This window comes from Mobula birostris, chromosome 2 (genome assembly GCF_030028105.1).
Source record: "Mobula birostris isolate sMobBir1 chromosome 2, sMobBir1.hap1, whole genome shotgun sequence".
In the NCBI taxonomy this organism is placed as follows: domain Eukaryota; kingdom Metazoa; phylum Chordata; class Chondrichthyes; order Myliobatiformes; family Myliobatidae; genus Mobula; species Mobula birostris.
The window spans coordinates 208703591-208731497 of NC_092371.1; the positions used below are offsets into that span (position 1 = coordinate 208703591).

Consider the following 27907-nt stretch of genomic DNA (forward strand, 5'->3'; position numbering starts at 1 on the left):
AGCCTTCTAAATTCCAAAGTATACAAGCCCAGTTGCTCCAATCTTTCGACATATGACAGTCCCACCATCCCGAGAATTAAACCTTGTGAACCTACGCTGCACTCCCTCAATAGCAAAAAAGTCCTTTCTCAAATTTGGAGACCAAAACTGCACACAGTACTCCATGTGTGGTCTCACCAGGGCCCTGTACAGCTGCAGAAGAACCTCTTTGCTCTTATACTCAATTCCCCTTGTTATAAAGGCCAGCATGCCATTAGCTTTCTTCACTGGCTGCTGTACTTGCATGCTTGCTTTCAGTGACTGATGTACAAGAACACCTAGATCTCGTTGTACTTCCCCTTTTCCTAACTTGACTCCATTTAGATAATAATCTGTCTTCCTGTTCTTACCACCAAAGTGGATAACCTCACATTTATCCACATTAAACTGCATCTGCCATGCATCTGCCCACTCACCCAGCCTGTCCAAGTCACCCTGCATTCTCATAACATCCTCCTCACATTTCACACTGCCACCCAGCTTTGTGTCATCGACAAATTTGCTAATGTTACTTTTAATTCTCTCATCTAAATCATTAATATATATTGTAAACAGCTGCGGTCCCAGCACTGAACCCTGCGGTACCCCACTGGTCACCGCCTGCCATTCCGAAAGGGACCCGTTAATCACTACTCTTTGTTTTCTGTCAGCCAGCCAATTTTCAATCCATGTCAGTACTCTGCCCTCAATACCATGTGCCCTAATTTTGCCCACTAATCTCCTATGTGGGACTTTATCAAAGGCTTTCTGAAACTCCAGGTACACTACACCCACTGGCTCTCCCTTGTCCATTTTCACAGTTACATCCTCAAAAAATTTCAGAAGATTAGTCAAGCACGATTTCCCCTTCGTAAATCCATGCTGACTCAGACCGATCCTGTTACTGCTATCCAGATGTGTCGTAATTTCATCTTTTATAATTGACTCCAGCATCTTTCTCACCACCGATGTCAGGCTAACTGGTTTATATAATTCCCTATTTTCTCTCTTCCTCCCTTCTTGAAGAGAGGGACAACATTAGCCACCCTCCAATCCACAGGAACTGATCCTGAATCTATAGAACATTGGAAAATGATTACCAATGCATCCACGATTTCTAAAGCCACCTCCTTAAGTACCCTGGGATGCAGACCATCAGGTCCCAGGGACTTATCAGCCTTCAGACCCAACAGTCTATCCAACACCATTTCCTGCCTAATATAAATTTCCTTCAGTTCATCCATTACCCTCGGTCCTTTGGCCACTATTACATCTGGGAGATTGTTTGTGTCTTCCCTAGTGAAGACAGATCCAAAGTACCTGTTCAACTCGTCTGCCATTTCCTTGTTCCTCATAATAAATTCACCTGCTTCTGTCTTCAAGGGCCCAATTTTGGTCTTAACTATTTTTTTCCTTTTCACATACCTAAAGAAGCTTTTACTATCCTCCTTTATATTCTTGGCTAGTTTACCTTCGTACCTCATTTTTTCTCAGCGTATTGCCTTTTTAGTTACCTTCTGTTGCTCTTTAAAAGTTTCCCAGTCCTCCGGCTTCCCACTCGTCTTTGGTATGTTATACTTCTCTTTTATTTTTATACTGTCCATTACTTCCCTTGTCAGCCACGGCCTCCCCTTACTCCCCTTAGGATCTTTCTTCCTCTTTGGAATGAACTGATCCTGCACCTTCCGCATTATTCCCAGAAACACTTGCCATTGCTGTTCCACTGTCATCCCTGCTAGGGTATTGTTCCATTGAACTTTGGCCAGCTCCTCCCTCATAGCACCATAGTTCCCTTTGTTCAACTGGAATATGGACACTTCTAAGTTTCCCTTCTTCCTCTCAAATTGTAGATTAAAACTTATCATATTATGGTCTTATCATATCTTATCATAGTTTAACTGTTAAAAGCAATACCTTTTATGGATCAAGAATGTATTTATAAATTTCAGATTAAACAAGTTAAAACAATGACTTTCTTCTTTATGGTCACTTGACATTGAAAAAAATCAATATTTAGAATTTGGTGGAAAAATGTAAGAATGTAAGACTGTTATATCAGCACCTTGTGGGTAATCATCATCTTGAATTCTTGTAGGAATTCTTTATTGGCAAGTGGACACATAGTGATTTGGTAAAACACATAAATGTGAAGATTCTAAAATATGACCATCAGAAACAGGTGTTCCTCACAATATTCCATACAAGCTTTACTTGGTGCCTCCCATAAACAATTATGTTGTTGAAGTTGTTGAAGTTACTGAAGTAAGTATTCTACATTTAAAAGGATTAGAATTTATCTATTGTGCTTAGCATGATGTTTGGCCCAACAGAGAAATGATGGTAATAATATTTTTTAACTTGCGGCATTGCTTGTGGATTTGGTCCTGACAACAGATTTGTCGAGCCAGTTAAATGCAGTTCTCTGATGTGCAATATCGCTGCGATATTAAAGAGTGGGTGAGTACAGTCAGGCTGATCTGTACATAGACTGACATTCCGAGAAGCCATCACCAAGGAAACCATCTTTCTGCCCACTTTCATCAAGTTTGGGTATATTGTTGGTCAGCCTTACACAGCAATTTCAACTCAGAAATTGGAAGTGACAATAAAACTTCAATAATCCAGTATCCAACTGTTCAGACATCTGCCTCACTCATTAATTTGGGGACTGAGAAAGTGAAGCTAAATCCAAAGTCTGGCCAGAGCTGGGCGTCAGGACAGTGAGCTTCATGTGGGGTCAGAGCCAGGATTAGGCCCTGAATGCCAAGGTCAGGTATATGGGTTGAATAGTGGCTGACAGTGGATTCAGATTCCAGAGTCCTTGCATATTTGCTACTTCCTTTACACTCAACGAGTTCACCCAAAAGATGGTTTACTTGTCTAAAGTTATACTTTACAATTGTGTAAAATTCGAAAGAAGTGACTTTGGTATTATTAAGAGTAACATCTAATAGTTTAGGAAATCACTCACTTGACACCAAAGTGCTTGGAGTGCTGGATTATCTGAGTTTTATTTTGCACACGAGAACGGTAAACTTCAGAATGCGTCTACCCTCAGGGTGGAGAAGCAACACATTATATTCTAACTGGGTAGCCTCCAACTTGATGGCATGAAAATTGATTTCTCCTTCCAGTAAACAAAATTTCCCCCTCCCTGTTCCTCTATTCCCCACTCTGACCTTTTACTTTTTCTCACTTGCCTATTACTTCCTCCTGGGTTCCCCCTCTCCTTCCTTTCTTCTATGGTCCACTCTCCTCTCCTATCAGGTTCCTTCTTCACCAGCCCTTGAGCTTTCCCACCCATCTAGCTTCACCTATCCCCTTCCAGCTGGCCTCTTTCCCCTCCCCCCCATCTTTTTATTTTGGCATCTTCCCTCATCCTTCTCAAGGCCGAAGAAGGGTCTTGGCCCAAAACACCAACTGTTTGTTCATCTCCGTAGTCATTGGCTTACCTGCTGACTTCCTCCAGCATTTTGTGTGTGCTGCTTTCGATTTCTAGCATCTGCAGACTTTCTTGTGCTTCGGTAATGGCAAGCTGTGTAACTTTATGATCATCTTTATCTAGCTAATGCTTGTGCTGCTGGTGGAGAATAAATGCCTGTTAACAGGAACACAGCCAAACCCTTTGTGATGGCAGATGCCAACAAGTGAACTGGAAAGGGCGACGCACTGTAAATGATGAGAATCTGAGGGAGGCGTGAGGATGGTGTGTAGTTTAAAGGAAGCACTGTAAATATGGAATTGTCCTGCACGTTTCTCTGATCTTTAGCAGATAAAATGTCATGTCGTGTTGGGTCAGGCAGACCTTCTCCCTCCAATAGGCTCTCCATCTGATGCTTGCTGTATCCCGTTTTGTTGAATAAAGAGGCTGCTTCATATCTACCAGTACTTCTGTCTGGTGACTTTGTTCACACGACCACACTGTAAGTAATGTGGATCTGTGGATAATTAGATAGATACTAATGCCAGCTGCTGGGAGGACCTCCCTTCTGCTCATTCCTTCCCACTGGCACCAACCTTCTTCATCCTCCTCCTTTATTTCCTCTTCTTGTTCTTCCTGTGCTTCCTACCATCCCACCTCTTGCTGGAGGACTCAGGTGTGGGCTTTACTCTCCGGTTTGCTAAATTGTGCAGTTCATGATGGGTGGTGAGGTCGGGACCCCTGTCTGGTGACTTGCGGAGGGCACTGACGGAAGGCTGCAGGCGGACACTGCTGACTTTGGGGAGGTCGGCAGCAGGGTTCAGCCAATCTCCTTTCCTATCACACTTTCATTATTGCTGGGCACAGAAGCAGTGGCTGGGGAAGGCACAGAAAAATCAGCTACAGAGCGCTGGCCTTTAATCCCCAAAAGACAATGAGTTGCGGTGACTGCTGCAGAACGCGAGCGGCATGCACCTCCAGAATGCATGTAGGTGGCTGCAAGGAACTTCTTCTCATTGGTAGAAATGGACTTGAATGAGTGGAAGTCCGTGTGTTTCTAGGTTTCCTGGATTCCGAGAGAGAGAACACCTCAAGTGATGGCCTGAATCTTGGGAGAAGTCAGTCACACTGGCAAATCCATCGACTTGCTATGCTTCATCTTCTGTGCTGAAAGTAGGGGAAGTTGTTTTTCCCTTGCCATTGAGAATCAGCAACCTAGTAATGCTAAAGTAAGCAGCAAACTCCTACGCAATGGAATAGGTCATTTCCACCAATCTGGAATGTTTCTGAGCCTGTGAGATTGAATGATGATCCATGCAATGCGAGTCAGTATTAAGGTCATAGAAGGTCACAATTCTCCATGATAACCATGTCAATAGTCTGCAGCACTGCAACACTGCTCTTGGAGAAGTCAAGAAGGGAGCATGGGATATTAGTCCCATCACTGGTAGTCCCCTATGTCCAAGTGATTACTCATCTAGCTACTTCTTATAGCTGCACCCTGGATTCACCCTCCCTCTCAACTAGTGTACTCCAGGTACTCACCATTCTCTGGGTGAAGAAGGCACCTCCCACTCCCCATCCAGTCTTAATCTCTTCCCCTTTATCCTAAACCCACGTCCTTTAGCATTAGCTACCTCTGGTATCAGGAAAAGGTTTACCCTAGTCCAACTTATGAATAGCCCTCACAGTTTAATATGCCTCAGTCAGGTCCCTTCTTAACCTCCTCCACTTTAGGGAAAAAAGAACTTACTTCTCCATCTATTCTCATAACTGAACTGCTCTATCTCAGGCAATATCCTGGCGATTCACCTCCGCACCTTCCACCACTATCAGACCATTCCCAGCACTGCACACAGTACTCCAGCTGAGCTCTCACCAAGGATTCACAAAATTGGAGCATAATCTCCCTACTTCCTTAATTCAATGCCCCAGCTAATGCCCCGGGGGGAAAAGTTTAAAGGGAACATTAGAGGGAGCTTCTTCACACAGAGAGTGGTGGGAGTATGGAATGAGCTGCCAGATGAGGTGGTAAATGCAGGTTCTTTTTTAATATTTAAGAATAAATTGGACAGATACATGGATGGGAGGTGTATGGTCCGTGTGCAGGTCAGTGGGACAAGGCAGAAAATGGTTCGGCACAGCCAAGAAGGGCCAAAAGGCCTGTTTCTGTGCTGTAGTTTCTATGCTTTCTATGGTTTCTAATGATGTTTAGTATCCATAAGGTTTTCCTAAGTATGTTGTCTACCTGTGATGCCACCCTCAAAGATCTATGGCCTTGTACTCTGCTTCTCAATACTCCTGGCGATCTAACTATTCATGGTGCATGTCCAAGCCTCACATGTACTCCCAGAATGCATTTGTCTAGACTACACGGGTATATTTTATAAATGTTATTCCGCATTTTCCTGCAGATGTGAATAATGGGAAACAGCAACATTTTACCTGTTTGTAAAAAATAATTTTAAGTTCTCAGTAATGTATAAAGTGGCAAATGAAACCACAACAAAACATAAAAATAGCCTTTCAAGAATGTCATTACTGGACATTTTGATTTGGCAAATATGTTAGATGCAATAAACAGTCCAAATATATGTGGAATGTGCATTAATATAGTGACCTAAATTACTTCAGGTATAACAGAAAGTTTCATGTCTGATCTTTGCTTTGTTAGGCCATAGGGCCTCCTCTTATTCCTACTTCTTTTGTGTGTATGGAACACAATTTTGCTTACTTTCACTGTTCACTAAATTGTTCCCTGGAGCTTTTCATTTTTGATCATTTCCTACTGGAGTTTACAGTGCCTCCTCCCCCACCCCCCCAAAAAACAGGGTGAATGCCCAGTTGGAAGTCAACATCACTGAATATTCTAGAAACTGAACATGCTCAGACTTGGAGTCTGCCTGAAAAACTTCCTCTGCTAATAGTGTTGGACCTGACAATATGCACAACATCAATGTTCTGTCTGCTCAGATAAAAACTCAAAGACAAGGAAACAATCACCTCATGAGCACTTTTCGTAATGGTCAGAATACACCTTGTAACTTCCCCAGATTGCTGATAACATTTGGCTGTAGGCATGGTGGTGGACACATTTTTAAAGATTGAAGGGTTTCCATTATAATTTCGGAGAAATAATATTTCCGGAAATGCGATAGCTCCAAAGAAATTTCCAGCCTTTCTCCTTGGTAATTTTCAATATGTTACTAATGTTATTCTTGATTCATGGATAAATTATGATGATGGCTGAAAGGACAAGATATTAGGAGCGATGTTGCTGGCTTACTTTCTCCTTTATTTTGCTTATAGAGGACAGTGACTAGCTGTTGAATCATTGCCTTTGTATGCACTTCACCGCTAGTTTTTATTGATTGCTTTCCTCATCTTTGATTAGTGTGCTCCACTCCTCTCCAATTCCATGTTTTGCTGTTTTTGGAATATGCGATTTGAGCAGTCATTGCTAACGTAATTGCGAATCTACAGATGACATTGATAGAAGGCAGAAGAAAGTAGAGGACAGAAATTTGTCAGAAGCAGAATGCAGTATGCATAAGTTTAAAATATTAAGTACAGACAACAAACAACAAATTTCTACCCTGCGATGCCCCAGGCAAATATAAACTGGAGTTCTTAGATATATGCATTTAGATCGACAGGTATTTAAATAAACAAACTATCAGGTGTACATACAGATGCATCTCCACTCAATCCAATATACAGTAAAACCATTAAGAATTGAAAGATTGAGAAGAATGGAAGGCAGGTTGAGTGAGTGTGAAATACCCCTTTCCCACAACTTTTAGTTCTAGCTTGTAATTGTGACTTTTATGGAAACTTGCTGAAGTGACCAGGGGAGAAAACCTGACTGAATTCAAACTTCTGTTCGTGGTGGAAACTGGGTGGTGACACTCTGGACAGTCAGGATGCATCCACCCTGTTTTTCTTACCATAAATGTTCATTAATAATAGGGAGATGATTTTCTAAAGCCCATGTTCATCCACTCCTGTGAGTTAGAATCTGCTGACCTTTTTAAACTTCGTTTGTCATTTTATTTTAAAGCCTCAATATTTAATTTTTTCCACTTGTAACAAGTCTGTGGCCATTTCCAAAGCAAGAGGCACACAGTAAACTTGGATACTGTATTTGAGCAACACTAATAACCAGTTTGCTAATGATCTTACCACTTTGCTTCTGGTTACAAAAAAAGAGATAATCAATTGGTGTGGAGTTAGTTCTTCTGAGCCATCAAGTACTTAAATCGCGCTGTCTCCTGCCCTGAGTGAACTCTAATATGCCAAGGCTGAACCTGTAAGCAATATATTGGTTTCATGTTTTTCACAGGCTGACAATGACAGAAGTTGGCAGTACTGTTGCTTTGAACCATGCCCAGCAATACAGTAAACCATATGGAAAATACAGAATATCACTTACTTTACAACTTTGACACATGCCTCCGATAAAAAGTGGGTGCTCAAGAGAAATATTTTGACTTCCACAGGCAAGGCAGATATCTGTCAATAGTAAAGAAAAGAATACTTCGTTTAAGGTAAAATTACATTTGTTGTATAAATCATTTTTAAAATTAAATTCAAATACACTTACCTTCGATGTTTCTGCTATTTTGCCTCACATCATAGACTAGCCTCTCTGGAAAAACAAAACGCATTTATGAAAAAGTTATTATTTTTCTTATGTATCATTTGCTTATCACAGAGCTGAATCCATTAGTGTTTTCCATTGTCAGTAACTTGTGCAAACATCACTTATTCCCGGTTTATAGATAAAATCTTTTGTACTGTTAAACATGTTTTCCACCTACTTGAAATACCAGAAGTCAGGGAAGTCAGATTCATGATCACCTAATCTCAAATAAATTTTAACAAACCTTTCAGTGCAACATGATGCCAAACAAAATGTAATTAGTTACAATAAGATTCAAGAGTCAGTAATTTGACTGGAAATAAAGGATTTGGTGTTATTGGAGGTATTTAGGAGATGACATAAATATAGTGCCTGACCCTTGAGATGTTCAAGCTGACTATGTTTTTACCTTCCCAGCCTGCCTCAGTTTGGCAACACTCCTTTAGCTAAAGAAATGATTTCAGCCCAAAGCAGTCTGGGGAATCAAAAACATATTCAGCTTGGACAATTCTGCCTGGGAGAGTTGTTTAAGATGAAGGAAAAGGTCAGGCAGTAAGTGGCAAGTCAAACATTCTGTTGCTGGAAAACTTCTACCAATTGGAAATTTTGTTGGGACGGGGTGTCGGGATTTCCTCTACTCTGCTACTTTGGCATGTCCATCAGAATTCATGTCTGTAAGGAAGTTGATGCAAATTGAGTTCCCAGAGCCCCAAGGTGAAGTTCAAATGTGGGAAGGTGCTTTATTATAATTATCCTTGGATCAACCTCAGTATTCCAGAAGTTGACAAAAGATATGCAAGACATGCACCTAACACTATTTTAAACAAAGTTTAAACACTATTTTAAACACAGTTGTTGTGCTTTGGTAAACTACTTAACACAACCAAGCCCCCATTTGCTCAGTAAGTGGACTGTCTTCTTGCTGATTTAAGTTTAAGTACTGGGCACGGGTGCATGGTTAACCATTTTGGTGCAATTATTGATTCTTTGCAGAATTCATAACAAACATAATGGCAACTTCAGTTTTGGTAGGTTACTTTGACCACAACACATAGTTTTAGGGCAGAAGTTACCACTATGAATGAAGAAAATTGTACTTTCAGTTGATCTTTCATCATGTAAATAACAGTTTCCATGAAAGATGAAAGTAGAAATATTGCAATAGATGTAAACACAAGAGGTATACAAAATAATGAGGGGTATAAATAGGGTAAATGCAAGCAGGCTTTTCCAATTGAGGCTGGGTGGGACTACTACTAGAAGTCATGGGCTAAGGGTGAAAGGTGAAAAGTGTAAGGGGAACATGAGGGGCCGTGAGAGTGAAGAGAAGTTTGGATAGGTACATGGATGTCAGAGGTACGGGGGGACTACGGTCTCAGTGCTGGTCGGTGGAAGCAGACAGTTTAAATGGCTCGACATGGACTAGATGGGCCAAAGAGCCTGTTTCTGTGCTGTACTCTTCTATGAATCTAAGAGAGATTGCAGGTGCTGGAAATCTGGAGTGACACACACAAATGCTGGAGGAACTCACCACAATGAAGAGTCTCGGTCTGAAACGCCAACTGTTTATTGCCCTTATAAACCCACTGAGTTTTTCCAGCTTTTTGTAGGTATTGCAATAAATGTGTTTTTATTCCTAAATTAATGTTTATATGTACTTCGAAACAATTTTTGAGCACACAAAATTAATCTTTTTCTGAATTGCTTACATTTTGGGTTCTTGCAATCTAATACACATAATAAAAATCATAAGAATCACAGGTTTGTACCTCGAGTTCGTTCATCTACAATTTCTTTGACTTTTAGCTTCTCTGTGCTTCTTCTGGCTTTTTTGGCAGGGGGAGGTGGAGGGTAAGCAGTAGCCTCAGGCTCAATCCAATTATCTGTATAAACCTCTTTGTAAGGATTTCGCTCCTCTGAAAATCAATGCCATCCTTGTTACATCAGACAATGCAAGAACAGTTAAAGAACGCAAAGGACAATATTCCACAGCTAAGGAATTCTGAGGGATCTGCTAATATTGATAACAAATTCAAATCAACTGTTATGAATGTTGCGGCAACAACATATTACAATACATAATAATAAAACTATAAATATAGGTATATATGTATATATGAAAAAAGAAAATTAAATTGCAGATACAACAGGGTCTTTTAAGAGCCTCTTAGGTAGGTACATGGAGCTTAGAAAAACAGAGGGTTATGCGCTAGGGAAATTCTAGGCAGTTTCTAGAGTAGGTTACATGGTCGGCACAACATTGTGGGCTGAAGGGCCTGTAACGTGCTGTAGATTTCTATGTTCTAAATTAAATAAGCAGTGCAAAAAGAGTGGGGAATATACTGAGGTAGTGTTCAGGGGTTCATTGTCAATTCAGAAATCTGATGGAGGAGGGAAAAAGCTGTTCCTGAAATGTCGAGGTTGTGTCTTCAGGCTCTTGTACCTCATCTTTAAAAGTAGCAATGAGAAGAGGGCAGGTCCTGGGTGATAGGTGTCTTTAATGATGGATGCCTTTTTGAGGTATTGCCTTTTGAAGCTTGGGAAGCTAGCGCCCATAATGAAGGTGGCTGAGTTTACATTTTTCTGAAGCTTTTTCTAATCATATGCGGTGGCTCCTCTATACCAGACGATGATGCAACCAGTTAGAATTAGTATCTTAGATTAGATTAGATTAGGTTCAACTTTATTGTCATTGTGCCAAGAACAGATACAAAGCCAATGAAATGCAGTTAGCATCTGACCAGAAATGCAAATAGTGTTATCTACAAAATAACTGTGAATAAAAAGTAAGTGCTACGGCACACAAATATAAAAGCACTGAGACAGTACAATATGGATGCAATACTGCTTAGTGCTGTGATGTCAGGTTCAGCAGGGTCACAGCCTCAGGGAAGAAGCTCTTCTTGTGCCTGTTGTGCCTACCGGATGGGAGGAGAGTAAAAAGTCCACGGTTAGGGTGAGATGCATCCTTGAAAATGCTTTTCGCCCTGCCCAGGCAGCGTTTATGGTAGGTGTTCTCAATGGTGGGCAATTGGGTGCCAATAATCTGCTGGGCAGTTTTCATCACATGCTGGAGTGCTTTGCGGTCCGATGAGGGACAATTGCCATGCCACACTGAGTTGCAGTTGGTAAGTATGCTCTCCATGGTACATCTGTAGAAATTAGTGTCTTTGGTGACAAACCAATTCTCCCCAAACTCCTAATGAAATATAGCCACTGTCGTGCCTTCTTAGTAATTGCATCAATACCTTGGGCCAAGGGTAGATCTAGAGAGATGCTGACACCCAGCTCACCGAATCCACTTACAACACTTCAATGAGGACTGGTGTGTGTTCCCTCAACTTTCCCTTCTTTAAGTCCACAATCAATTCCTTGGCCTTACAAACGTCCTGCATCCTTGAGGTGTGCCAGTGTTGATGGTCAGCAAGGAGGAGATGTTATTTCCGATCTGCACAGACTGTGGTCTCCCATTGAGGAGGTCAGGGATCCAGTTGCAGAGAGAGGTAAAAAGACCCAGGTTTGCGCGCTTTTTGATTAGAACTAAGGATACATTTGTGTTGAACTCTTTAATCAATAAACCATAGCTTGACATAGGGATTACTACTCTCCAGATGGTCCAAAGCCAGTGAGATTGCAATTGCTGTAGACCTATTCTAGCGATAGGCAAATTGCAGTGGGTCCATGTCCTGGCTTAGACAGGAGTTGGTTCTGGCCCTGACTAACCTCTCGAAGCACTTCATCACAAAAGCTGTGAGTGCCACTGGGTGATAGTCATTGATGGAGCTCACCTTGTTCTTCTCAGGCAATGGTATGATTGTTGCCTTTTTGAAGCATGTGGGAACCTCGGCCTGCAGCAGTGAGAGATTGAAGATGTCCTTGAACACATCCGCCTTTTGGCCGGCACAGATTTTCAGAGCCCTACCAGGTACACCTTGAGAGCCTGATGCCTTGCGAGAGTTTACCTTCTTGAAAGAGATTCTGACATCAGTCTCCTAGACAAGATCACAGGGTCACCAGATGCAGCAGGGATTTGCACAGGTGTAGATTTATTCTCCCTTTCAAAGTGTGCATGGAAGGCATTGAGCTCATCTGGGAGTGAAGCATCACAGCCATTTATGATGTTAGGTTTCGCCTTGTAGGAAGTAATGCCCTGCAAACCCTGCCAGGGCTGAAATGCATCCGATTCCACCTCTAACCTCAATTGGAATTCTTTTCTTGCCATTAAAATAGCTTCCATAGTTCGTACCTGGATTTTCTTGTATAGTTCTGCATCACCGATCTTGAATGCCACAGATTTAGCCCTCTGCAGACTACGAATCTCCTGGTTCATTCATGGCTATTGGTTTGGGTATGACTGGTATGTTCTCAAATCACCTACTCATCCACACTGGTTTTGATGAAGTCGCTGGCAATTGTAGCATATTCATTCAGACTTGAAGATGAATCCCTGAATATTGTCTAACTTACTGCTCAAAGCAGTTGTGTAAGTGCTTCTCTGCCTCCCTTGTTCATACCTTCTTGGTCTTCACCACTGGTGCTGCAGTCCTTAGTCTCGGTCTATACGCTGGGTGGCAGTGTTGTGTCCAAAACGTTGGGGATAGCCATGTTTCTGTGAAGCAAAATACACAACTGTCCCTGATGTCCCTCTGATACAGAATCTTGCTCTGGGGTCTTCAGTTTTATTTTCCAGAGACTGTACATTCATCAATAGATTAGTCAGGTATGGGAGTCTGAAGCCTCTGTGTTTCAATCGTATTTGCAAATAAATGTGGTGTCCCTGCTTCCATTTTCTTAAAGGGGAACTGCACTTGTGACCCGAATCTAATGTCCAGTTTAATTGATAGTGCATATCAATTGATTTTTTTAAACTTCTTAAAATGATGCTGCCTATTGAAGCACCCATGTCTGTGACTGTAGATTTCAGCTGTAGTAGTCCTAAATGGGAAAATCTGAAGATTTCCAATGGAGCTGCATGCAAACAGTTGCTACTTAATGGTGCCATCTTTCAAGATGGACACTCCACTTGATTTCCTTTTCTACTGATGTGAAATATTAGTTTATCATCGTCGCATGCACCCAGATACAGATCAGATCATTACAGTTCATCAGTGCATTGAGGTAGAACAAAGTAAAACAATAACAATGCAGAATAAAGTGTAACAGTTACCAAAAGAGCACACTGCAGGTAAACAAATAAAATGCATAATCATAATGAGGTAGATTGTAAGGATTTTGTACCTTCCGCCCAATGGGTGCAGGGAGAAGAGATAATGCCCAGGTTATTGTTATACAGGCTGCTTTACTGAGGCAGCATCAAGTATAGATAGAGTCCACAGAGGGGATGGTGTTTTAGTTTTGGAGATTTAAACTTCAATTTGAGACAGTTAAGTATTCTAAAATAATAAAGGCATCATTATCATTACTCAAAATGCCATTCTCAAATTTCTTTAAGGTTTTGTAACCTTCCAAAATTTCCATCCAATTCCACTTTATGGATTACAATAGCTGGTAGTATAAGATGCAGATTTTATGTTTTCTGAGCATGAAAGATGTTAACATCATAAGGAAAATTAGGGAAAAGAAGGTTTGTACTATCTGTCTCCAACTAGAACATGGCCACAAGCCCAGAGTAATGTAAGTAAATGTACAATCCCTGGGATTTAGCATTCTTATACCAAGGCACAGAACAGCAAATACATAATTTCTGGAAACCAAGTATTTTCTCTATACAATACCAAAGAGCCAAATAGGAATTGGCGTAGCAGAGCTGCAACTAAACAACACACAAAAAATGGTGGAGGAACTCAGCAGGCCAGGCAGCATCTATGGAAAAAAGTACAGTTGATGTTTCGGGCCGTGACTCTACGGCAGGACTGGAGAAAAAAAGATGAAGAGTAGATTTAAAAGGTGGGAGGAGGGGAGAGAGAAACACAAGGTATCGGTGAAACCGGGAGGGCTGAAGTAAAGAGCTGGGAAGTTGATTGGTGAAAGAGGTACCGGGCTGGAGAAGGCAGAGTCTGATTGGAGAGAACAGAAGGCCATGGAAGAAAGAAAAGGGGGGAAGGATCACCAGAGGGAGGTGAGAGAGGGAAAAGGGGATGGGGAATGGTGAAGGGGGGTGGGGAGATGCAGTACTGGAAGCCTGAGAAATTGACGTTCATGCCATCAGGTTGGATGCTACCCAGACAGAATATAAAGTGTTGTTCCTCCAACCTGAATGTGGCCTCATTGTATCAGTAGAGGAGGCCATGGATTGACATATTGAAATGGGAATGGGAAGTAGAATTAAAATGGGTGGCCACTGGGAGATCCAACTTCTTCTGGTGGATGGAGCGTAGTTGCTCGGCAAGGTGGTCTACTAATCTACATTGGGTCTCATTGATACACAGGAGGTCACACCTCTGCTTTATTCAAGAATGAAGGAGATGTCCTCCTTTTTCAAAGAAAGGGGCTTCCCCTCCTCCACCATCAACACCGCCCTCATCTCTTCCATTTCACACATGTCTGCTCTTACCCCATCCTCCCTACCAGGGATAGGGTTCCTCTTGTCCTCACCTACCACCCCACCGGCCTCTGTGTCCAGCACATAATTCTCTGGAACTTCTGGCACCTCCAACGGGATCCCACTACCAAGTACGTATTTCCCTTCCCCCCCCAACTTTCTGCTTTCTATAGGAATCGCTCCCTACTTGACTCGCCTGTCCATTCATCACTCCCCACTGATCTCCCTCCTGGCGCTTAACATTGCAAGCGGAACAAGTGCTACACCTGCCCCTGCACCTCCTCCCTCACTGTCATTCAGGGCCCCAAACAGTCCTTCCGGGTGAGGCGATACTTCACCTGGGAGTCCATTGGGGACATATACTACATTTGGTGCTTCTAGTATGGCCTCCTGTATATAGGTGAAACCCAATGTAGACTGGGAGACTGCTTCACTGAGCAAATGCTCCCTCTGCCAGAGAAGCAGGTTCTCTGAGCGGCCACCCATTTTAATTCCTCTTCTCATTCCCATTCCGATATGACAATCCTAGGACTCTACTGTCGCAATGAGGCCATATTCAGGTTGGAGGAACGACATCTTTTATTCCATTCGGGTAGCCTCCAACCTGATGGCATGAACATCGATTTCTCGAACTTCTGGTAATGCCCCCCCACCCCATCTCTCCTTCACCATTCCCCATCCCCTTTTCCCTCTCACACCTCATCTCCTTGTCTGTCCATCACCTTCCTCTGGTGTACCTCCCCCCCCTTTTCTTTCTTCCAATGCCTTCTGTCCTCTCCTATCAGACTACCCCCTCTCTTGCCCTGTATCTTCCTCATCAATCAATTTCCCAGCTCTTTACTTCATTCCTCCCAGTTTCACCTATCACCTTGTGTTTCTCTCTCCCATCCCCCCATACATTTTAAATCTACTCCTCATGCAGAAGAGTCTCAGCCCAAAGCGTTGACTGTAGTTTTTTCCATAGATGCTGCCTGGCCTGCTGAGTTCCTCCAGCACTTCGTGTGTGTTTGGATTTCCAGCAAATGCAGATTTTCTCCTGTTAGAGCAGCAACTAACCTTATTCTTCCACACAAAGTGCTGATTAAGCACACCATCTGGATTTTGTGTAAGCCTTCATATTCAGTGAATGCTTGGAAGAGAGCTTCTGAAGCAAGTCCTCCAACATTTCAGTAAAAATTGCCAATTACTACTGATTCACAGCTCCACATTCAATAGTGGATTCAGAATGAAGTTGAGGAACAACCAAAGCTGGCTGAGCAAATGAACTGCTAATGAGAAAATTAGTGTAGAACCAATTATACAATGTCGATCAGAACACCGTGAATTTAAGATGCTTTACTTTTCTGCAATTTCACTAAAATTTTAACCTTATCACATGATTCCCCCCCCCTTTCAAATGCTAGTATTCTTTCAGGTTCTCTCCTTGGGGTATAAATTCCAGTACTGTAACTATTTCTAATTCTAATAGAGAAGTGGAAATGCTGTCAGTTACTGGGATGAAACATCTCTACATGAACTTGGCAATGAGTTTGCCTTTGTCCCAATCAACCCCCATGATTACCTTCAGGTGGATCCAAACTCTTTGGCCCTAATGGCAGAAATCCGTCCAAAGCCCACTGAATCATCTGCCTGGTTTGGTTTTCCACACCTTTGGCAGAGTCCAACTCATCATTCCCAGATTGCGCTGGAAAGAGTTTCCCCGCTCTGTTGCTTGCCACCTAGTTGAAAGTAACAAAATTTAGAACCCGAAGCTTGGTAGCTGAAAAGCACAGGCTACATCCCTGTCAGTTACCAACACATATTGGGATGTAACAATGAAAGCGTAGTTATATAAAGATAGCATGAAACAACTCTTCATATGAAGTTTTCTTCAAAATATTATTTATAAAATGGCACAGAAATTATTCATACTACTCAGATTTTCATCCTGGGTAAGTGATCAATGAGTGTAAGTATGCACAGGTAACAAAAGCTGGATTGGGTTTCCCATTTAGAGCTTGCGTTGGACATGATAAAATTTACGTTCAAGAACTGCCCCATAATTTTTTGTAACATGAATTGTTTTATATCATCAAGGCACATCTCAGTAGAATGCAGCTTTAAAAAAAGTAATGTGAAAGCTAAATTATGTATTATTTGTATATATCTCTTAGAATGGATGAATATTTTGTACTTTGAGACCAGTTTTGTTCACAAGGACAGTCTTCTGTTTCCCCAGAACAACACACCTTAAGATAATTTTCAATGAAAAAACGTCTTTGTTAATATTAAAAAGTAATTTAAGTTGAAGCTGAGAGTTTATTATATGAAAGAAAAACATCACTAAGCAGTTTAGTAAGTGAGTAATTGAACAGAGATAAGAATTTTTATTGCAGTCAGCATGCTGTCCTTATTAACTTTTTAAGGACATCGCTTTCTTTCATGCTCCATACAGGAAAATATCGAATGAGTCTCCTAGATTTGTTCTTGAGCGGAGGCATTTATCTGAAAGTATGGTGGTTCCACAAATTATCAGCCACTCAATGAAGTTGTTGATGCCATTGGGTCAGAGGGCATGGAAACAGATCCCATGGCTCACTGAGTTAATGGTAACCACTGAGCTCCCTGTTATATTTTCCCACCAGCTCACCACAGATTCTACCATTCACCTACACCTGCACAATTTACAATGGTCAATTAATCCACAATTTATATAGGACATACAAACTCTCCAATGACAACACCAGAAGTCAGGATTGAACCTGAGCCACTGGAATTGCAGGGCAGCAACCCTACTAGTTGTACCTCTACGTGAAGGCCCTCCCATATATGTACTTTGTAATAGTCAAAGCCAGCTTCACTAAAATATTTGCTGTCTTAATCTATCCTCTCCTTGGGTTGCCAGGGTATTGCCCTTTGGCTGAAATAAATTAAAGTGACTCATATATTTCACACCAGTGCTTCCAGTTGGTGATAAAGCACAATGTTTATTTCCTGGAGTCTGGTTCACCTAAGCACAGCAAATACCGGAAAATGAGGAGTACCTGTGATAGACTCCTTCTGAGAGTGCTCCATTTAACAATGAAGGAAACCTAGACGCAGTCTTTCAATGATTTGTACCATTACTGATATTTGCTATGCTCAGGCAGAAAATGTGACCAATCAGCCCATTGAATCTATGCCAGCTCCCTGTAACACTTAAATGTGTCTAAAGATTCAGGAAATAAGCCTTAATGAAAAACATATTCTAGAACAATCTAGTTGGAATTGGAATTGATGGCCATTTGTACTAAGGCATGGTGAAAAACTTCTGTTTGCATGCCATCCAGACAGATCATTTTATATATGAGTACATTGATGTTGTGGAAGTATATCTGTAACCCTGAATTTGTAACCTTTGTAAAATGTAATGTGACAAAATGCAGTCTATGAAATTCCAAGGTACTTTGCTGGTTTGCATAGAAAAATTTACAGAAGTCAATATGTTCTATGGGAGGAAGTTCATTTTTTTATATAGGCAATTTGTTTTATGGCCAGAGGGGATATTTTGACAGAACAAATGTCAGAACAAGATAAGATAAAGATAATGGAGGACTGCAATGGAACATCCTAATTACTGTTCCTGTAAAAAAGTATAAAAGCGCTTTGGTTGAAACATAAGATTGGAGCTATATTTCCAGATGAAACTTGGCTGTAAGTATAGCTCCCCTTGTAAGTAAAATACTGAATGTGATGCACTCTGAATTTGTTGCAGTTTGTTTCTGTATATTGGAAGATTGAGTTGAATGGTACATAACAATGTAGTTGGAAAGAAAACGGAATGTAGAGTTCTTCTTCTGAGTGTCCTTGATTAATTAGTCATTATGGTAGCTGCCACATTGTTCTGTATTTGAGTATTTTGGATTTAAGTTGCACTGTGCCTCACAGTGTTGGTGGTTGAACAAGGCAAGGACTTCCTCTGGTAGCTCTGCTGCTGGTGAGCAAGGGTGATCCAGTCATTACCGTATAAGTGTGATGACTAGAAACAGCAGTCTTCATTCTGGTCCATGCCAAGTTGAGCCTTAGATTTGTCACTAGGCATAGCCACAACTTTTAAGAATAAGTGGACAAGTTGAATCAGAGTGAGAAGATCCTTCAGGCCTGCTCTGCTTTTTATCAAACGTTGCCAATATTCTGTCTCAGTGTCATGTTCTCACATGAACCACATATTCCATGATTGCCTTCATGCCCAATAATATATTCAAACAGACTCAGTGCGTGAGCTTACACAACCCTCTAGAGAGGATAATTCCTACATTAGTTAACAATTACTAGATTACTTAAACACGTTCCTCACCTCATTAGTCCATATCCGTTCTTTTGCAAAGGTGTTTTATTTTTACATCTTCCATTAAAGTTCACTATTCTTTCACTGAAGAAATTTCTCTTCATTACATTTCTAAGTGACATACCCCTCATTCTGAAAGTGTGCTTCCAGGTCTTAGACACACTCCTCTGTCAGAAGAAACATACTCCTTGCACCATAGGTGAGAACTTTTCTCCTAGACTCTAAATAATAAAGTCCCAATCTATTCAACCACCCTTCCCTCATAAGGCAAACCCCCTATTCCTGGAAACAGTCTTGTTTGCTGAACTCTCTCTATGGTGAATACAGCAAGCAAATCAAACTCTATGCAACATTCCAGGTAGAGTATCCCCAAGGTTCAATACAACAGTTCTCTATTCCCTCTTCCTGGAATCAAACCTTCTTCTAATTAAGGCTAACACAGTATTTGCCCTTTAAATCATTTGTATATTGGTCTTCAATGACTTATGTAGAAGTACAATAGGTCCCTTTAAATATCAAAACTACCCGATTTTCTTACCATTTTACAAGTTCTTTGCTTCTCTGTGATATGCACTAAAGTGGACGATTTCCCATTTTTATACATTATATTCCATCCATTATATTATAATCTCATCCATTTGCTCAACTTGTTCATATCCCCTCAAAGCCCCTTTACATCCTCCTCTGTACTTGCAGACCCACTTGATTTACAAACGTAGTATCATCAGCAAATTTAGAAATATTTTATCGCTCAACCCATTGCAAATGTAGATCCTAAGAAGGTAAGCACCTATCCCTGCCAAATATTTACTCCCCAGTATTCACAGATTCTCAACCTATCCTATTCTAAGTCTATTCATCCCCACTCTTTGCTTTCTGTCTAATATTCTATATTCAATCCATGTTAGTATATTACTTCCAGTTGAACATGCTCTGATCTTGTTCATCAACTTCCTTTGCCTATTGAAAGCCTGCTGGAATACACCATGTTCACAAGCTCTCTTGATATATTCTATTTTTCACATCCTCAAAGTCCTCTGACTAATTAGTTCAACATGGTCTTTCCTTCATGCCTTTATTGTCACTATTACAATAAGATGTGTTGTTACGCCCTTTATTGAAGATTCCAACATTGTTCTTATTACTAATGTGAGGCCAACATGCGCTATGATATTAATATGTTCTCCATTCCAAGCCAGAGGAGTATTCCAGAACCTACAGGATATTGGAACATGATAAGCAGTGCATTCATTATTTCCAAAGCCACCTCTTTCAATGCTCTTCGACGTCAATCACAGAGTCTTGTGTATAATATAATAGTAAAACCTCTCATTATCAAACTCTAGGCAACATGTCTCTCCTTCAAAATGTTGGAAGCTTGAGAAAAGCAAAATGTTTGTTAAATGAGATCAAAGCCTCATTCTAACAGTCTGAGTTGGATACTTTGCTGTAAAGAGGAGCTCTCATCATTATAATCTTGATTGCAGTAGGTCTAAGAGCTCCCCTGTGTTTTGTGCTAGATTCATTTCAATGAAGCATCCGTATATATTTTGCACTGAGAAAAACATAAAAATAAGAGTAAGGGCTGGTCATACAACTCTTCAAGTCTTTGCTTTCAATAAGAAAATTGTTGACCTGACTTTGGCCATGGTTTCATTTTCCTGGTTGTCCCCCATAGCTTTGAATTCTCTCTAGACCAAAATCCATCTGTTTTTGCCTACAGCAAGGGTTCCCTACCTCGGGTTCACAGATCCATGGTTATGGTCCATGGCATAAAAAAGTTTGGGAACTTCTGGCATAGAGGATGTTCACTGACTGAAGCATTCACAACCCTTTAGGATAGAGAGTCCTAGAATTTCACAACCCACCAACGGCCAATGTTCTTCCTCATGTCTATCTTAAATGCTTTAGGCATTTTCTCTTCCAGACTTCCTATTGAATTGTATAGTGCATTTAGCACATCCTTAAATTCTATGCAAATGTTGGTGATAGATCTTTTAAATTAAGAATTTGTACTGCTCAAATCACAGCTGCAGAGTTCAGGAAAGATAGGAGCTGGTTTCTAACCACCCATAGCTGTTCCGTAATTCTGCTCATTTGCCTTTGGTGATTTGCCCAGTGCACCTTTTCTTTCCCCCATTGCTGAAAGGCATTTCTATCTACAAAATATTACAGTTCAATGTTTTCCATTTCCTGCATTCAGTTAGCTTCATGTTGCAGAACAGATCTCTTTAGCCGTGATTAAGTAGGAAGGCTTGTTCTAAAAAACTTGGGCTTTACGTTTAAACACTGGAACAGATGTTTATTTTCTGATGCACAAATTTATTATTGCAGTGGATAATTATAGGCATTTGAACACTAGCAATAAAACACATTTAGTCCTGAAAAAGGACAGGTGTATATAAAGATTAATGAAGGAATCTCATACCTGTAGGACTTCAAAAATTGCTTTCCTATACATAGGCTGTTTGCTATAGGTTGGCTGGTGAAAGGCAGTAGAAAAAGTATTCAAAGGCATCAGCTTTTCCACACAGACCTGTCAACCAGAGAAGGATGAATTCAGTGGTAGTTACTATCATTGACAAAAGAGCTCAAGTCTTTTCATTCACACACTTCAAGATTGATGTCCTTGCAAAAGGTGAGAAGTTGGGAAGGGAAGAATGGCAGATAGATTTATGAAGCACTTTATTATTCCTCTCCAAAGTACCTGAGTGGGTCATAAACAGTGAATTTTCTGGAAGTCAGACTGTTGTTATTTCAACAAATGCAGCTCCAATTTTACCCATAGCTAAAACTAACAAAAAGAAGAATGAGATTAAGGGCCAGTTAATCAATTTTAGTACTGTTAAGTGACAGAGGAATGTTACCTGAAGGAAAGGAAGAACCATTCACACGCCTCAGAATAAATTACAAAATGTTTGTTCACAGCCCTCAGAAAAAGAAACATTTGAAACATTGCTGTTTAGAAATTCAATTTTATGATGCTGTTTTATCCATTTAGTTAATAGAATTGAAAAGTGACTTTACCAGACTGCAAAATGATGATGATAATTTCTGGGTTGCACTGCACAATCCAAAAGTTCAGTCAGAAATTTCACAGTGTTATTTGCCCTTGCAAGCCTGACAGTTTTAATTCAGTCTTCTGCAAAACATCATATCCCATGCAAAACTCTTTGAAAACATCCTGGAAGAACTTAGACCAAGTTGCTGCAGGACTGATCATCACAAGGGCGCTCCTGGAATAACTCACCTTTAATAACATAGCACTGGAGTGGGACGATTATCAGCAGAGTTTCATACTTTACATCCAATCCTTTGCCCCTCCTCTGATTTTGCTCAACCCACCTCATCTGGCTCCTGACCCAATCTCTTCCTGAGAGTCCTAGGCCCATAATACAGCCTACCCAAACCTGAACACTTCCCACACCTAATGTCTTGATGGCCATTCCCACTCTGGTCACTTGCCAGTGTCTTCTCCAAAGTCTCTCCAAGATCCAGTCTCTCTTGCTAACTCCCCTTTCCTTTCTAGTCACTTATCTTGCTTGCCCGGTCAATCCTAGTCCCTGATCTCAGGTCAGTGCTTGCTACCCACCACTCCCCATAAACACACCAGATCTAACAAGCGCATTTTTGACTTCAAACATGTGCAATGCCCACTCAGTAGGATTGAATCAACATTTAAAATGGTCTGTAGTGTGTTGCTGGTATAATCATTTATATAATATTTAGAGTGCACTAGAATTTCTAAGTCTTCATTCCTATAGCTAAGCATTGATGTACCTGCTTAAGTTTTATTTACATATTTCAAGTAATGAGGATTTGATTTATTTGGTTCATAGGTAAAGAATGGGAGAACTTAAAGTGATTTTTTGCCATCAAATATTTTGCATGTTTTCCTTTTATAAATGCTATTTATTTTGGGTAACTTACCTGAATACTTTTTTGTTTGTGCAAGTTCGAGCTCAACTAGAAAAGTGTGAAAGGTCTTTGCTGGGTTACTTCCTGGGCATGCATTCCATAAATATTCAATAAGAAGTTTACGTTGCACATTCTCTAAGTTTCCTTTCCTTTACCACCTTTTCTTTATTCCCACGGTCCCACCTGATGTTTTTCCTTGATTTTATTCTGCTTCTTTTTCTTAAATAACGTATCTGCTGAACAATTCTTCCTCCCTCTACTTTATTTTCATTGACCCTTTCTATTTCTTCCTCACATTCGTTTGAATGGGTGAAATACTTATTCCTCTTCTTTTCCTCATTCATTATTTATCCCCTGCCTATTGGAGGTCTCTGTTTATTATTCCAACTTCACCAAAACATAGCAATTACACTTCATACATCCTTTCCTTTCCTGCAGCAGACTAAGAACCTACTGGTACTGTGACTAGAATTACAGCTTTGAAGCTATAACTTCCAAAATGCTTCCTATGCATTTTCTTTCAAAACTGAAATTCCACAACTTTCTCAATTATTCCTACTCAGATTGGACTGCAGCAAATGTGCTGGACTGTGGCAAATGTGCTATTGTGAGCCTCCATTACTCAGAGCTGGTTAGCAAGTAGAACTAATGTCTCAGATTCTTACTGCTCAGTCAGACTATTGGCCTCAGTCCAGTTCTCTACACTGAAGTTGAGAACTCAGTATGGTTGAGGAGTGGGATGCATTTCAATGATTATTCTGTAGAATTAGAATTGAATATTCTTATTCTTTCACTGACAGAGTCCACCTCCAATTGTGCCTGACAGCAATGACCTGCTGGGCTAGTTTAGAGATCATTTTTCATCGTCAGTGTGTGGGGTATGGAGACTGGGAAGTGGCTGAGGGAAAATGGGAGAGAGGAGCTTCTGTGAACATGATGGATTGAATAGTTTCCTCTCTGTGCCGTCAATTTCTATGACTTCCTTGGTTCAGAATCAAACACAGCCAAAGTGAGAAGGGATGAAATGTTTTCTTCTTCAAAGGGTAGTAAACCAGGTGGGCTTTTATGGTCACCATTTTGAAGCCAGCTTCTTAATTTTCAGTTGATTTAATTGAACAAATTCTGTAACTGCTATGGTGAAACCTAAATTTTATCTGATTAGTTCAATCTATAGGACAATCAGATTAGTATCTTACATCTACCTTATTTTACTCCCAGCTGTATTTTTGCACTTCACCTCTTGACTGTATTTTTTACTGACATATTAATAATCTTCACCACAGAGGGATGCAATGCATGGTATTTGCAAATTTTCGTCAAATTAACAGAAAATAAATAGTGATATTTCATGAGGGTTTAATCATAGCATTGAAATAAAAGATGATATTGAGGGGAAACAGAGGTTTTTTTTAAAGAGTCTGGATAACAAGTAATCTTCAAAATATTTCCATTTGCATTGCCACTGTCAGGTAGTGTATGCAAGTTTTTTTTGAAAACCAAAGTATTAAAACTTACAACAGAGAATTTGCCATCTCCAAACCACATCACCCATCGTGTTCCTTCAGCTGCCCGACTTCGGCCTGTCATCCACCAGGACACAATACGACCTGGCCACCACGAGAATCCTCTGAGCTTTCCCCAGACCAGCTCTCCAATGCCAAATCCTCGCCCATCCTGGGAAATTCAGAGGCAAACGCGAATGAAGGAATTGGTCATTTTTTGCAAAATATTCGTGATGTGTGGACTGAGTTCTAAATTTAAAATGTGTTGCAAATTTGTCACCATTCATTAGTTTGGAAATTTTATATTCATACATTGGCTTTAATAGAAAAAAATACGGGGTTGTCTGATGTTCATATCTGAATTCTTCAAAGGCTCCCCTGCCAGATGAAAAGCCCTGCTTCAGGAACACAAATAGTTGGATTAAATCTTCATTTCTTGCTCTACCCACTTGTTTTTAAATAAGTACAACCAATACTTCAAAGGGTACATATTATCCGAAGACAATCTGCTTGGGTTTGCTTGAGAAGACATGCTTGATTAAAAGCAAAATAATGTAAATGTGGAAGATCTGAAATATAAAAATAAAATGCTGAAAATACTCGGCAAATAAAGCATCATCAGTGCAGAGGGTATCAGTTAACATTTCAGGTCGTGCACTACCCTAATTTTGTTACCTCTTCCAAAAACTAAGTACTAAAAGTGCAAGAAATGCTCAGTGAATCAAACAACTATCATTATGAGCGAAGCAGAATAAATGTTTTACAGTGTTGCTAGAAAGTTTGTGAACCCTGTAGAATTTTCTCTATTTCTGCATAAATATAACCTAAAATGTGATTAGATCTTCACCCAAGTCCTAAAACTAGATAAGGAAAATTCAATTAAATAAATAACACAAAAATATGAAGCTTGTTCATTTTTTTGTTGAGAAAAATGATCCAATAGTACATGTTTCTGTTGGAAAAAGTATGTGAACCTTTGCTTTCAGTAACTGATGTGACCCCCTTGTACAACAATAACTTCAACCAAACGTTTCTGGTAACTGGTGATCAGTCCTCCACATCAGCTTGGAGGAATTTTAAGCCTTTCCTCCTTACAAAACTCTTTCAACTCCGGGATGTCGGTGGTCTTCCTTACATGAACTGCTTGCTTCACAACATTCCTATAGGATTAAGGTCAGCATTCCAAAACACGAATTTTCTTCTTTTTACACCATTCTGTTGTTGATTACTCTTGCCTTTCGGATCATTGTCTTGTTGCATTACCCAACTTCTATTAAGCTTCAGGTGACGGACTGCTACCCTAATGTTCTCCTATAATATGTCTCGATATAATTTTGAATTAATTGTTCCCTCAACAATTGCAAGCTGTCCAGGCTCTGAGGCAGCAAAGCAATCCCAGACCATGACGCTCCTTCCACCATGCTTCACAGTTGGGATGAGGTTTTGGCGTTGGTGTGGCATGCCCTTTTTCCTCCAAACATAGCAGTGTGCACTTCTGTTCAACTTTTGTCTCATCTGTCCACAGAACATTGTCCCAGAAGCGTTGTAGAACATCCAGGTTTTTATTTTGCAAACTTGAGATATGCAGCAATGTTTTTTTTTGGATACATGTACCATTGGATAATTTTTCTCAACAAAAAATGAACAAGTATAATGTTTTTGTGTTATTTATTTAATTGGGTTCTCTTTATCCAATTTTAGGACTTGTGTGAAGATTTGACCACATTTTAGGTCATATTTATGCAGAAATAGAGAAAATTCTGTGGGGTTCACAAACTTTCTAGCACCACTGTAGGTTAATATTTAGTATTTTTTGCTTTTGTATGAAATGTCTGACAACTGTGATTGTTTTTTGAGTTGATATAACCTTTATGCATTTCAGCAAATCAGTTGACAAAATCTGTCATAGCAGACTGAGTAGAAATGTAAAAATCACTGAGGTCCAAAGAAAAGAGACACATTGGACTGGACATTGGCAAAGTGTTGGAAAACAAAGCACAATAGTTGTTGGTTCATGCTTTGGTGAATGGAAGCTTGGTTGTATTGCATCTCTGCAGGGCTCTATGCTCAGTATTTGGCTACGATTCAGGTTGCATTGCTTCTTTAGTGCAAAGGAAAAAGGGATCAATTTCACTGAACTATGTAAAATTATGAATAGTCATTTATTTAGTGTGGAATAGGTCCTTCGGCCCTTCTGGCCATGTTGCCCAGCAACCACCCAATTTAATCCTAGCCTAATCACGGGACAATTTACAATGACCAACTAACCGACTGACCGGTACTTCTTTGGACTATGGGAGGAAACCACAGCACCCAGAGAAGACCCACACGGTCACAGACGCCTTACAGGTAGTGGCAGGAAGTGAACCAGGGTCGCTGGTACCGTAAAACATTGTGCTAACCACTATGCCGCCGTGCCATCATGAACTTGTAAAATTACAAGTAGTTACAAAGGATCAACAAACTAGATTATTAAGGTAATTAGTCGAGAAATAGTGTTGGGAGTGTATTTCATTGTAAAGCAGATGGAGATTTAAATAGAAACCTTCATTATATTTAATATGTACGCAGAGAAGCACTTGAGATAGCATCACCTACAGGGTCACTAAGCCATTTCTTTGGCTTAATGATGTGTCTTTGCTTTTCTATATTGCTCCAATTTACAGAAATTACAGCACAGAGGCAGAGATCAATCAGTTCAGTACATATTTGTGATTGATAGATTCTCAGTCAGCATTACCCACACTGATTTAAATCCCTGCCGCATATTTATAAAATGTGAGGTTTTGGAAACAATAACTAGCTGATCTTCTGTTATCTTATGGATGTTGTTAAGGCACGAGAGCTACAGGGTCGTATGTGAAATTCACTGAGCTTCTCAGCCCAGTCAGTTCAGCAGCTGCTGCTGGTCCATCCAATGAGGGGTCAGATATTCATACCCTCCAGCACGAAATGTAAGTTGTTGACACACTAAACATTATGGCGCAGGTGGATACATGGGCAGTGGTCGCGCCTGGCACTGCTGCCTGCAATGAAACACCATTTGACCTCGTCACTTTGGAGCTGCACAGAGCACCTGTCTCAGCATCCAGGTGAGAAAACATCCTGACTATATTGAATCTCTCGTACAACACGTGCTTTTGCAATCACACCACTTAAATGTCAAGAGCTAACAACTTTCGGATTAATAATGACCAACAGGATAGGGAGAATTGTCCAATGTCTTAGTTAAGATTTTCACTTGAGACAGGTGGCCACTTCCAGAAAATGTTGCGGCAACTATAACACACCATTTACCATTACACTCTAAATTGCAGGGAGGACTATTTAGGGCAATACACACTCAGTAGCCACTTTATTAGATATACTAGCTCATTAATGCAATTACCTAATTAACTAATCATGTGGCAGCAACTCAATGCATAAAAGCATGTAGACATGGTCAAAAGGTTCAGTTGTTGTTCAGACTGAACATCAGAATGGAGGAGAAATGTGACTTTGACCATGGAATGATTGTTGGTGTCAGACAAGCTGTTTTGAGTATCATTGGGAATTTCACGCATAACAGTCCCCAGAGTTTACACAGAATGTGTGAAAA

The 27907-nt window shown here is 40.4% G+C and overlaps 1 protein-coding gene across 15 annotated transcripts in view; it reads right to left on the reverse strand.

The window, feature by feature from the left end:
* dnmt3ab (DNA (cytosine-5-)-methyltransferase 3 alpha b) overlaps window positions 1-27907 on the reverse strand; it is a 514213-nt gene that overhangs the window by 93302 nt on the left and 393004 nt on the right. For 14 of the 15 annotated variants that reach the window (XM_072251369.1, XM_072251365.1, XM_072251366.1 and 11 more), the window contains 6 exons: window positions 24323-24481; window positions 21318-21425; window positions 16145-16301; window positions 9851-9997; window positions 8043-8087; window positions 7872-7951 (listed from right to left, as the gene is read on the reverse strand). In XM_072251369.1, the coding sequence (XP_072107470.1) occupies window positions 7872-7951; window positions 8043-8087; window positions 9851-9997; window positions 16145-16301; window positions 21318-21425; window positions 24323-24481 (696 nt within the window). The remainder of the gene's footprint in view (window positions 1-7871; window positions 7952-8042; window positions 8088-9850; window positions 9998-16144; window positions 16302-21317; window positions 21426-24322; window positions 24482-27907) is intronic. The other variant, XM_072251368.1, reaches the window with a different exon arrangement.